This window comes from Pipra filicauda, unplaced genomic scaffold (genome assembly GCF_003945595.2).
Source record: "Pipra filicauda isolate LSUMZ 115617 unplaced genomic scaffold, ASM394559v2 scaffold14_size4853619_pilon, whole genome shotgun sequence".
Lineage (NCBI taxonomy): Eukaryota > Metazoa > Chordata > Aves > Passeriformes > Pipridae > Pipra > Pipra filicauda.
The window spans coordinates 546,261-560,055 of NW_024103985.1; the positions used below are offsets into that span (position 1 = coordinate 546,261).

At 49.5% G+C, this 13,795-nt stretch overlaps 1 protein-coding gene across 1 annotated transcript in view; it reads right to left on the reverse strand.

The window, feature by feature from the left end:
- NCOR2 (nuclear receptor corepressor 2) overlaps positions 1–13,795 on the reverse strand; it is a 237,704-nt gene that overhangs the window by 159,127 nt on the left and 64,782 nt on the right. Inside the window, exon 2 of the mRNA XM_027733181.2 lies at positions 5,622–5,834. Within this exon, the coding sequence (XP_027588982.2) occupies positions 5,622–5,726 (105 nt within the window). The 5' untranslated portion in view covers positions 5,727–5,834. The remainder of the gene's footprint in view (positions 1–5,621; positions 5,835–13,795) is intronic.

Here is a 13,795-nt window from a genome sequence, read left to right on the forward strand (position 1 = left end):
TCGCATCCAGGCGCCTTTGAGCCCGGAATGACCCGTCTGCCCTTCCTCCATCCCCTGGTGCTCTGCTTCCTGATGCCATGAACATCCATTCAGGGTGAGCAGCAGCTCTCTTCACACAACAAACCCAAACTTTCCACCCTAAAAGCACCAAGTCACTTTGTTCATCGTCACATCTCTTTTGCAGTGCAGTCCCCCACCATCTCCTACCACACTGGCTCCCATACAACACCTCTCTGCAGGTCATCTTTCCACATCCCTTATTTAGCTCTCTCCTACTGCTCCTTACACCTCCATAGCAAATCCTTTACTTGCTTAGTATTTTGAATAAATGCTGTCATAATGACAACCACCAAGTCCCTAGTCTTGCAGAAGGTGCCTCCAGGGGCTGGTGGGCAGCAGGATCAGAGTCAGGCCTGGAGTGCAGGAATTGCTCCAAAAGTGGCTTTAGTGGGTCTCCACCTTTGCCAAACCACATACCCAGCAAAAGTTCTTTCTTCCCCTGTAGATTTACAACCTTGAGATCAAATAAAAGCAAAGCATCACCTTCTGCATCAAATCATGTCCAAAAAGTGGATTAGGGAGCAACCACAGAAGTTTATAGTAGCTTGAAGCAAAAGAAGTGTTTTGGATAAAGGCTGTGTCCTAGGAAAAATGAGCTTTAAATACAAACTGCTGTAAGCCGACTCCTCCTTCCTGGCAATAGGAGGGAGACCCTAGGGCAGGGAATTAGGTGTCCTGTTCCTTCACCTCTGTGCTCTCCCAGTCCCACAGCAGAAAGCCAATTTTCCCAAATCCACCACCAAGCTGCTAAGAGCTAATGCAATCCGTCATTGCAAAGGTACTCAAGAGAGACTGCGCTGAGTTCTCGTGACACACCTGATCAGAGTCAGTATTTCAAAGATATGTCTTTTATTTTCAACTCATTCCTTAGAACATTAGCTGGAGCCCCGCAGGCAGAATTCAGGATGCCCCTCACTCAGCTGGTAGCAGGAGCCTGTTCCTGGCACTTCTGTTCTGCAAGCTCCTGGAGTCCCGACACAGACTGGCATTTTGCTCCCAGGAGATAATAGCGTGAATAACTATTCCAAGGAAAACCAACACAGCAGCAGTAATGCAAAATACACTGCCCCTCTGCAGGCTTACCTGGCATTGCTGTGCCACACTGACCATGTCACTGTGGAGAGCAGCGAGCTCCTGCCATCCCCAGAGCTTGCATCTCCTGACAGCACCTTCTGCGGCAGGACACTGGGTTTCGCTCACCCTGCTCAAACTGATGGGAGGAGGAGTCTGGGCAGGGAAGGCACTCGATTCCCCCCAGGCCACCTTTTGGCTGGGACACCAAATCAACACGCAAGTTTGCACCAAACTCTTGTCTCTGGTTCAGACAGACAAGGAAGTTATTTATCAAGGGCCAAACCAAACGAGTGATCGGTCGGGACACTCCTGCACAAGGGCTGTTTTGCAAATGGGGAGCTTAATGAAGGAACTACTGAGCTGTTCCCAGGGAGGAGAGGTGGCATGGGGAAAGCACAAAGGTCTCAAAGCTGCAGCAGAGCAGCTGAGGGGGGCTTAAGTTCACCTTTCCATCCCAGCTGAAACCATGTGCTGGGAATGGGGGCAAACAGCAGGAAGGAGGCAAACCAAGCACCTCTTGTTTTGTAGGGAGGGAAAAGTGCTTATGATGGTGATTCATGTGACAATGGAGCACCACTTCCATATGAATGTGCACACACCCCCATCATACCAATCCCCAAACCTGTTTAGTATCTCTAGTAGATAAAACACTTAAAGCACCCTAAAAGCAGAAGCTATTTTGTCACAAAGGTTGCTGCACGAGGACACTTTGTGTGCCCTGACTCCCACCATCTCCTGCAGCTGATACCACCCTCCTGAAAAGCCCATCCTGCATCTGAAGCCAAGTCATTCCTGCCCAGAAATGTCAGGGCTCTAACAGGAGCAGGATGACTGGTAAGGAGGGCACAGCAAGAAACTGGATTCACATGGGAGGAAGAGAAGGGAACCCTTCTGTTCCCAGGGAATATTGATCACAAGGAAGCTTTAAAAGGAAAAGGGGACATGCACTACACAGGAAAATTGATCTGTTTACAGAAAATATCTGCAGGTTGCCTGAAAATGAATATCCTTCATGCGAAACTTTCCTTTGAGACTTCGGATACATTAGAAGGTTAAGAGCGTAAGTAATGTGTTTTTTCACCTTTAGCTAAAGGTCACAGAGCATTCAAACAATTCCTCTGTTTCCAAGCTGAACATGACAGAAGTCAGCTACGCACACCAACATTATAGCTAATGAATATGGAAAACAGAAATGTTTTCCCTGCAGTTTGGCCAAGAACCACTCAGTGCCCTTAAGAAGAAACTGTTGATTATTGGTGATTTTAGTTTTACCTCAGGAAAGTCAAACAAACCAGAACCTTTTCACCAAGCTTCCCTTTAAAAGCATGCTCACTTGTCAACACTTTTTGCAAGTCATTTTCTAATAGGACAGAATAAATCCAGGGTCATTATAAAATATTGCACCACTTTCACATCCAGCCTCCCTGACAGCTGTTGGGACCAGATGTCTCTCAGTGAGGAGGAAGAGGAGGAGTACACCTGAATATGGCTGGGGACCTGCTTACCCTGTGGAAGAGCCTGTCTGCTGCATCATCCCCCAGAGCTCAGTCTGGGTCAGACCCATAGGTTCACAGCCCTGCCCAAAGCTGGCACTCAAGAGTGAAACCAGCCAACAAACATCCTCACTCAACCGGTACTCGATCTTCTCTGCCAGCTCCAAACTCAGCAGTAACTCATGGAACCTGCTGCTGGGAGAAGATGCCCATATGTACAAAGCATATTCTTGTTTGTTCACTTGAAATACGTATTTTTCCTCTTTTTATTGGATATCCCCTTGGGTTTTCTGTGATGGGAGAAGAAAAATGCCCAAGCTTGCTTCCACTGCCTGCTGCCCCTTCACAACATCCCCTCTCACTTGCCTCATCTGTGAAATCAAACAGCTGCAATCCTTTAAATCACTTTTCATAAAGTGTCTCCGAGCCTAAAATAATGTCACGGCTCATTTCTGAGCTCAGCATTCCTGCCGCGCCGCATTTCCCTGGGTGCGACCGTCACAGTTGGACTGTGATTATTTATTTATATTATAATAGCATTTACAGCCCTGCTGTGCTCAGCCCTGCACACGTGCCCAGGAGGTGACCCAGGGCGTTTCCACCACCAGGATAAGGATCCCTGAGCTGACGAATTCCCAGTTCTCAGGAAAGGATGTCTTGGAACACAACAAACCAGAACCAAAATTTAATTAGATGCAAGACATGTTAGTGTCGGGTTGGTTTTGGCCTCTCTTGCTTTCTTCCAAACAAGCTCTCACCGTGCAAACACACCCCATGACAAAACTGACCTGGCCAAGACATGCAAGCAAATACTGCTGACTTTTAATATTAAACAGCACAGCAACTTCAAAGGAACTGGGCTCTCCTCTCCCAAGCAATCCCACCAGAGATCAGCTCCAGCCCCAGAGCCATGGCCAGGTTCCAGCTCATGGCGCCACCGAGCCAGAGACACGTGTTTGCAAACAGCTGAGAGCGGCGGGGCAGATCATGCAGGGACACGCTTCCAGAAACACTCCGCCTACCCTCCCAGGAGAGGCAAGGTGTGTTGGTTTGTGTGGGGCTGTCACGCTTCTGCTGAGAGGAGCCTTTTGGCTTTCCATCCAAAAAAATCTCGGCTCGCACCTCTCCTGCATCCAGACACCCAAAAGGTATCACATAACTTCGGGTGATTACATGTGGCTGTAAAAATAGCTTCTAGAAGCAAAGGCCAGCAACTTCTTCCAACATTAATACAATAGAACAAAACCAGTGTTCACTGCAGCCGGGGAGCAGGGCAGGCTGGAGGAACCCCCAGCTCCGGCCCACTGTGAACAACTGCCTCACTCAGCTAATCCTGCTGTTGGCAGCACTAAGGGGAAGAAGCTAGGATTTGCAGGAAAAAAGGGCTCAGCACCCCAAGGCCAGGAGCCTTTTGCACTCTTTTAAAATCAGTCTCCACACTGCGGATTGAGGTTCCTTTGGTTTGTTTATAAACCACAGTTTTGCAACAACTGCAGATCATGCTCACCTGGTCACATCCTCCTCCAACTCCGGTTTCTGATAAAAAGAGAACTGGGATTTTGTTTCTGAGACAAATGCTCTTGGTTCTGTTCCACCCCCCAAACAAACACGCTCGCACCGATGGAAGCAAAACTCCCATAAATCGAACCAGGTCAGCGTGTCTCATAGCCGGGATGAAAAGCTTCTTTGTGCAGCAGCACGCAGGCCCCGAGCGATGTAGATGAGCCAGCAAACACAGCCAAGAGCTCGTCCCGCGCCCTCCTTAACGTTTCTATTTCAAAGCCTTTCCAAACTCTAGCTCTGCTCCCTGTGCCACTCTGCTGAGGCCAGGCAAAGAGGGCAAATGAGGGAATTTCACCCCTTCACTGACACTTCATGGGTTTCCAGGCTCTGAAGTCAAACACTGAAACCAGCACAGACTGAACCTGACCATTCAGTAGCTGTCACTGTCAAACCTAACTCCCAGACAGAGTCTCCTCGCTGACTTGTGTTACAGCCACCTTCCTGGCTGTGGCCACCTTGCTGTGACCCACCAAGAAGCGGCTCTGAAGAGCCTTGCAAGTGTGAGCCACACTCCAGCACCTAATAAGATTCTTTTAAGCAGCCTGAGCTGACTAAAGCTGTTCTACTAAGGAGAGTTTCTTCTGTTAAGGGCTTAAACCTAAAGCATTCACCCATGAGCAAGCACAGATGTGAGTGACATGGCACAGAAAGGAGAGGCTGGATCCAGGTGAATCAACCTCTGCAAGTTCTGGTACAGCCAAAAAAAAAAAAAAATCATCACCAGCTTATGCCCTGATCCAAGAGGAGAAAAGACTAGGGGTCAATGTAAGAGGGGGAAAAAACTGTGGAAGGATAAAATGGAAAGTTCAGCATCTCAGTTATTTTCTTGCTCCACAGGAGTGCCACATGAAGAGAGGCAGGTCTCCTGAACAGAGGGCAGGTTCACTCCCAACAGTTTGTCTGAGAACCAGAAGAGCTCTCCCATGGGTGTGAGGAGCGAGGACTGGGCTCGCGGGGAAGCAGTGAGCCCATATGCAGGAGAGGATGGTCATTCCTTTTGATTCAGGGCCAAGGAAAGGCCATGCAGAAGAGGCTTGGAGGCTATGTGCTCCTGCTCCACACAAATGATCAACCTTCCCCTTTCCCCCCAGGTTGGATACTGCACCCAACCAAGGGTGGTCCTGCCAGGAGGACAAACGGACAGAGGTGCTCAGAAATGATAAGCCAGAGCCCACGAGCACTGCCAAGGCAAGTGCCAGGAAAAGGCTGGAAAGGGAGAGAAAAACTGAAAGCACCATATGGAGAAACAAAAGAGGATCCCACGAGAGAGGAACGATGAAATCCTGTACCACAGGCACGGAAACGGTCTGATTTCTGTGTAACAGCCACATCCGAGAGCGGCGCGGCTGAACCGCTGCCCAGCAGTGGGGACACGCCGGCGGCTCCCACCCCGTGCGTGGGTAGGGAAGGGAAGGGAAGGCTTTGCCTTACCGCGTGTGGCCGGGCAATCTGAACCGGGTAGGACATGGCGTGCGGGGGGTAGCGCGGCTCGGCAGCGCGCCAGCTCTGCGTCACGGGCTGCGTCGACCCAGACATGTCGGAAGAGCAGGCGCGGCGGTCGCTGCTTCCAAATCGCCGACTAAAGGATTAGGAGAGCCGAGAGCTCCTCTTCATCATGTGTGTGCTCTCCACGTCACGCAATAGCTGGAAGGGAACAGGAAAGCAGCAGGTTAAAATTCAGTCAACCACAGTCCCATGTGACAACCGAACATCAGGCCTTGGGCGATCACCAAAACCTCACTGCCCTCGCAATTCCCCGGCAGCCTCGTCTTCCGCTTGGCAAACGCCACTGCCAAGTTTTTGCTGCAGATTACTTCTATCACAGGGAAGTCCAAATAAAAGATTTTCCCAAATCCATCCCACCCAATTTCCCTGGAAAGCCTTCCCCCAGCACCAGCAGGACTAGGCCAGCAAACTGCCAGCAATTTATTTGGGTCCTGTTGATCTGTGTCTCCAAGTCTCTTGGAGATGGGTATTTTTTGCAGGACAACATAGTTTCAAAGACACAATCTAGAGTTCTGGCATTTCAACACAAGGTCCCTCCCTAGCCCATCCCTTTCCACATCCACACTCTCACATGTCAGTGCCCTTCTTTCCAAGCTGTGGCCACTTTCATAGCCCCCTGAGGTAAGCCCTGATCTATGCCAGGAGGGACACCAGGCACTGACCTCCCCTGCAGCCATATCCATCCAAGAGGCTAAACTAAAAACCAGGACTTAAGCACGTCACACATCCAGAGCCACCTGATCAGTCCCTTCTGATCAGGACCAAGAGTCTGAGAAGACACCACAGCCCTGAGGGTATTTTCACAAACACCCCTGCCACCCATGCTTTTTCTCCTGTATCACCTGTTGCAATTCCTTTTGCAGCTGCAACACAATCAGGGAAACCAACAAAGTCAGAAGATACTCCTTGGCCCAAGGGGAGATTTACAAGCTACTGATTTTTATATATACTTCATATAGTTTGCTCAGTGAGGATTTTAAGCCTCCTGGTTTTTGTATGGATTACAATGAAAAAGTAGCAAAGGTCTAAATGCTGCATTTCATTGCTGCCAGCTTGAGGTGTATTAACTATTATTCACATATTATTGGTTAGTTATACAAACCATAAATTCCCGCTGCTGCCTAAGCTCAGGGGATGCTACAAGGACTGATCCTAAGCAGGGAGAGCCTCAGCTCCCTGGGATCCATCCTCCATCCCACCCAACGCTGCGCACACTCACTCATCTCCTGCTCGGTGCAGGTGCACGTTACATATGGACTTGTGCAAGGTTTTTTGGCAGCATCAAAATCTTCCATCAGCACATCAGGAGCAGCAGAGGAAGTTTCCAGCGCCACAAGCTCCCAGCAGCCTCTCCCCACGCTCATGGTCTCTGAGCATGGGGAGCACAGCCAGTCCCAGCCAACGCAACTTCAACTGAAACAGTGGTTGGCGTGCACAAAAACCAAAAAGGGGTGGGAAAGGGGGGGGAAGAAAAAAAAAAAGAGGAAGCTTTTCTTTTTCTAATTTTTTCTCCTCCTGTGAGACCACAGATCAGCCCGTGCTGATAAACCCCTCGCTATCTGCTGCAGGCAGGCACAGGGCTGCCTCGCTGGTTTGCCGGCACTGACGCATCGATCACAGTCAGAAATAAAACCAAACCAAGGCAACGGCCCCCGGCAGCCCAGGCACGATGAGCAGCCAGAGGAAAGCAGCCTACGGAGGCTCCCTCACCCAGAGGTCAAATTTTACGAAAATCATATTTTTCAGCAAATCCCCATGAAGTCTAAGGATGACAGACACACAAAGACATTGCCATGCTCCTGCCGAGCGTCAGGTCGAACTCTTTGAAAAAAGGTATTTTGCCAAGTGATATATGGAAAAACACACAGCAAGGTTTAGCTCTCAAGGTATGGAGCAGAGAGACAGCCATGTCTTTCCTGCTTTTGGCTCACTCCATGCACAGGAGCTGGGATTCCCCCCAGCCCTGCACCCACACATCCCTGCCAAGCCCCAGGGCACCTTACCTGCCACCCCAGGGAAGCACCGGTGGCCTGGGAGCAGCCTGACTCTCATCCCAGATAAGACAGCCTCCCCATGCAAGAGCCTGGCGCGCTCAGTGCAATCCACCCTGGGCAGGAAAGCCCCTGAGCAAGCGGGGGAATTCAGAGGCACCCAGAAGACGCGTATTTATACTTCCAGTATGACTGTCCCACTTCCCCTCACGCTTCCAACTGGATGGGATTTTAATCACCAATTCCCACCCAAAGCTGGGGGCTGTGCCAGGAGCACGTGGTTCAAAACCCTCTCTGCTCACCCTCCAGGGACACACCAGTACCCTCCCAGGAGACATGAGCACCTTCCCAGCCCTCCTGCAGCCCGTGTGCAAGGGGCAAACCCTCCCTGCAGCTGCCAAGGACACGTGCACGGGGCTCTCAAGGGCTCCAAAAGCTCGCTGGGATCTGCAGTAATTTAAGGTACTTTCCTAATAACGGATTCCAACTCGGACATTTTGGCTTGCAGCCACCTACGAGTTAATTAGCACATGTAAATATAAACACACACACACACACACTCTCACAGAGACACACACACTCTCACAGAGACACACACACACACTTCCAGCTGAGGGCCCAGATTCCTTGGCAGCTTTCAACAAGCCAAGGCTTCCCTGGAAGCTCAGCAGGTAGACCTGACCACACCAAGCCAGCTGACTACAGTAAAAGAAATAGGATGGTTTTTCTTTTTTTAAACTCTTCAGATCAGAAGTTAGGCTTAAAACTCAGCACCATGTGCAAAGCCACATGGTATCAAGCTCTAAAACAGTTCAAAAGCTTTTCTGCCTCTGTCTGTGCAACCAAAACAAAGTTAACTGTCTGCTAGAGGGCTACAGACACAGGATGAACTTACAGGGGCCAACAAAACCATCCTGCACCGAGTCACAGTGTCTGCGAGCCATGCCCTGCACTAATCACACAATAGAAAGAACACAAAAGGGATTTTTCCTTAACAAGGGCAGCAAAACACCTCTGTCTCCATTAAGGCTTCTTGTTAGAAGCCCTGGAAAAACAAGAGTGCTTGCAAACAGGCAAAGAAGCACTGCCCAGGCATTTCCACACCTGCAAACAGCAGGCCACCAGCAAGATCTCAGTGCAAGCCCGAGGCCCTGGATGTTTCCACCACAGAAGGACTGTGGCCCGGAGCCAAATAAGGCCATCAAAGCACTGGGGCAGCTCCAGAAATGCCATCACCTCAGATCCCATTTTTACACTCCATATGCCCATCCCAGCACTGCTCCAGGGAGGAGGGTCCATGACCAGCTGGCAACAAGGCTGTGGGTGCTGCCACTGGGGAGTAAAGTAGGAGCACAACATTGTGCTGGGGATGTACTGGTGCCACTTCAGAGCTGGGTGCAGCTGGGACACTGCTTGGCCACCTATTCCCAGCAGAAGACACTGGGGTGCCTTCTCCTCCACAACCCTTTAATAATTATTTTTAAGAGAGGAACACAAACAATAGAAGTAGATTAATGGAAATAAGAGAGAGAGTCCAGCCAGGCTCTTTAAATCTTGAAAATCAAACTGTTTGGTTCCTACTTTTCTCAACTGATTTTGATGAGGAACAGACATTGTCTCACAGGAAAAGTATTTCCCCCCCAGTTGGAGTCTCCATCCGAGACTGTTTTACCCACAGACCTGTGTTAGCCATTACAGCACTAGGTATGAAGAGATTTATGGTCTCTGATTAGGAACAGGAGAAAGCTGGAGGTTACAAGCAAACCCAGAATCAGGCCTACAACATGAATCTGCAGACGAGGCAAGAGACCACGGAACCTCCTAAACCCATTTATTTCCACCTGTTGGGAGACTCAGAATTTTGCCCCGCTGCTGAAAACTACCCCCATCCTCCCCCTGCCACCACCCTGTTTCCCTCTTTTTCCTCTTCATGTGCCATTTACTGTCGAAAATTGTTTTCCCATCACCTGTTCTCCCAATTCACACCACGAAAGGAGACTACAAGCCACTGCAAGTTGCTGCAGGCTGGCCCACACGTCAAGGAGCTCTGCCCACACGCCCGGCTGTCCCAGCGCCTGCCAGCTCCCAGCAGCATTCCCAGCTCGGGCACAGCCCGTGCTAATGGGGTGCACAGCACTGGGCCAAGCACATTCACATCCAGACCAAGAGACGGGCACGGACAAGTCCACAACACTCTGCAGTCATCTACGGATTCCCAGCCAACATCACCTGGACACAGAGCTGTACAGCTCCGTGCTGGGCCTTCAGCGCAGCTCCCGACCACGGCGAAGCACGCGCTGACACAGTCAGGACCCTGCTAAAACACCGCAGGTCTAAAATAAGGGTTTGCAATTAAATCCAGTTGCAAAAATTTTAATTAACTTCATTGAACATACTTGTTGCTCTTCAAAGTTAGAGCCAACCCTCCCAATCAGCTCCGGACTCCTCAGGGAGAGCAGGATTCCCAGGCGAGGTCCCTGGCTTTGCTGACACAGTACAAACGTGGGCCAGTTGCCGTAATTACCCTGTGCCTTAGTTCATCTGTCTGAAAGGTGAAAACAACAAGACACTCCCAGCTCACAGAAAATACCGGTTCATCCGTGCTCTGAAGAGGTATAAAGATCCCAATGAAAACACATGGCTCAAGTTCAAAATACACTTTATTTTTTTTAAAGCAAGGACATGCTGAAATAAGGTTAACAGAATATTTTGTTTCTTAAGTCCACAGTAATGTTACTCAACTTGTGGTCTACGGACCATGGATGGTCTATAGAAGACGTTAGGAGGCAGCCCACAAAATGACTGCAAAAGACCTTATTAAAAGGCAACGACTACTACCACCACACCATGCAGACAAGACAAATAAGAAAAATGCTGCTGGCACTCACCAGTGCATTTAACTGAATAGTATTGACAACAAAGCCCATGTTTAATTACATTAAATGATGCAGGTTTTTGGAAAAAACAACAAAGTTGTCTTTAATCAAATGCTAAACACATGACAATTTTCCTCCTCAAACAAGAAATAAAAGGTATATATCCTCCAGTCAACTCGTGTAGTTTGAAATAAAAATTAGGGAGACTTTTGTTAATAATGCTTAATTAATACCGAGCTATAACATCCAACTCCAAGAGTCCAACCAACCATGATGCTTAAAACAAACCAGCACCCACTTGTGTGTGGCACAGAAGAGCGTACTGCCCGTCGGCCGCCGTTCCACCAATGTGCTGTACAGCTCTAGATCAAAACCAGACCTGAAAAGCAGCTAAGAGATTTACCCAGCCTTGCTTTAAAGGACGAGTGGAAGCAAAAACAATTAAGATGCAATGAAAATGAGTAGAGAGACGCTCCTGAGAAACGTAACGTTAATGGATATGTCTAATCAATATGTGCATGAAATTTTCTTGGAAGACAGTTGACATTATACACAAATATTTGTATGTACTGTATCTATTAAGTCCTTTCAAGAGGAAAGCAGGCCGTCTGCCATAATTTTAGGGCTCTATTCAGAATAACAAAGATGACTATGTCAGTGTCTGCAGCCCAGGAATTCACGGTAATCACAGCAGAGCACAGAGGTTTTACACTAACACTGCAGCACAGGGTCAACAGGAAAGATCAGGCACATCCTGAGCACCATGGCATAGAGCAGAAGTTATTTCAACCCCAAGGGTCGAGGCATGTACCTGCATGTGATCCTAAAGCATTTTTCTTGCTTTGGAGGACTACAAAAGCCAAGCCAGGCTGGTAGCACCCTGCACATGATGGTCAGACTCTGCAGTTCCTCAGGTGTCCCTCCAGCAGCAGGACCCATTCCCCAGCTGACATGCTGGCAGCAGCCCTCCTCCCTCTTCTCTTTTGTCCAGATGACTTTTGAACTAGATTTTTTCCTTGCCTGACCGACGGTGTGGACGCACAAGCAATTACGGCAGCAGATCTGGGGGAAGAAGGGGCCTGCAGCACCGTGACAGAGCTGCTCAGAGCAGGGTGTTACCCTTGTACGAAGGTACAACCGGTCCCTAAGGCTATGGAGGGGATGGCAGAAGCTCAAAAGCTGAAGTCTCTCATCCTGGTTTGCTGTCTCATACCTGGAAACCTCCAGGCTGCATCAGCTCTCCCACCATGGTACGGCTCCACGCAGAACCGGTTCCTATCCCTGATGAAAGACGACTTCACTGCCCCGTTCCTATCACTGCCCAAAGCCACAAAGCAGGATTTGCCACTTGCAGATTTCTCCTTTTCCATCTTTCCAAGCTATTTTCGGCACAGGACCCACGTTTAGCTCTGCCCCGAGATAACCTTTGCCGGCATTCGTGTACAGATCTTGGCACCGCAGCAGCACGGAGCAAGGTCAGAGGGTTGGGTTTTGTCAGCCCCACTCCTGGTTGTGTTTCGAAAGGCAGGTTTGCCAGATCGGCTGCTCTCGGCAGCAGCGCGACACTGGCCTGGTGCTTCTGGAAAGGACATGCTGACTGTGCACTGTGATTCCTGCCCCTGAAAACCCTCACTCAGACCCCAAACCTCAGTAGGAGAACGTGGTTCCCTGGGAGCAGATGAGACATCTGCACACCTGCCCCACCACGGACACCCCTTGTCAGGGGAGCACTTGCAGTGGATTTCACACACTTTAAGTACATCTCAGCCCTCGGCAAAGGGGCTGCAAGTGACCTTGTGATGGCTCCCAGAGGGACATGTATGTGCTTAAATGAACAAGACTGACCCATTTCTCAGGAGCACTCAGCCATCACTCCCCAGTTGCAGGGACATTGTCTTATTAAAATGCACGAGCCACACACCAAGTACCGGCCTGGCCACAGCTCCAGCCTCAGGTCAGCACCAGCGTCTGAGTCTTTGCTTTTCAAATCCTGCCACAACATGCTTCTTTTCCTCTAATTTCCCTACTCCCATTATTGCATTTTCCCCTTCTAATCAATTTTTTAAAAAGTAAGCACCTCCTGATTTTGCAGTTGAGACTGCGAAACCACGCAGGCAACCCGTGGCTCTTTGGACAGCGAACTTGTCAGCAGGGAGCTGCTCTTGTTATGCAACAGCATCGTTGGTCCCTGTGCCAGGGCACCCATGGCCCTGCAAACCCATTCCCATGCTGCTCTGCTGGGAAGTGGAGAGAGCCAGCACGCACACGGCCACACGCAACCCACTGCTACTGACTGGCAGCTGCAGCCTAAATGCCCAAAAGGGACACTTCAAATAATTAAAGATAGTGACAAGGAACAGTGAAACAGAAACCCACACGAAAAGAAAAAGGGGAGGTGGGATTTGGATCCATGCACGGGCCATTCATGGAACAAAGGAGTTATTTTAAGTCTGGGCTGGAAATAGAAAACAAATTAGACCATGCGAGGCCTTTGTTGAAGATGATCTGCAAAGACAAATGGAAACGCCCGGAGAGCAAATTAAAAAAAAAACTAAACATGAAACCACTCGGGCACTGGGACTGCAAAGGGAAACAGGGCAGGGGACTGAGGGAGGAAAGGAAAGGAGTGACAGTCAGATGGTCAGAGCACAGATTAAGCAGCCAAAAAGGAGACAGATAAGAAAACCAGTGCAGGACAGCAAAAGCAAACCAACAGAAGTGACTGGTAAAACCCCAGGGATGGAAAAAACACTGAAAATGCTCCATTTTGTGATGGAAGGCCAGCCCAAAGCTCCAGATACAGAAATGTAGGAGCTGAAACTAAAAAACACATCTGTTGGGGCAAGATGGGCTGTGCAAAGGAACAAAGCAAGCTCTCCTCCTCTTCTACCCAACCCCCTGCCTGGCAGCCTACAATGCTGCAATATTCACCCTGCGCTGCCACATCCACCAGGGATGGGATACAGGCAATTTTAACCATGGGGCACGAGTAGACAGCCTGTTCCAGGGCAAAGCTCCTTCTCTTCCCACTCCCAGACCCCGTTTCTCTCCTGCCTCTTCCCTGCAAACACTGTACAACATCCTTCCTACTTAGCTACTCCCTCTTACATTAAACATGGGCTTAAATACTGTGACTGTTACGCAGTTCTAATCTCAGTTGAATAAACACACACCAACAGCCTTGAATCAAGAAAAAAACACGCAATTCCTTGCCATTGTGCAATAATGGTAC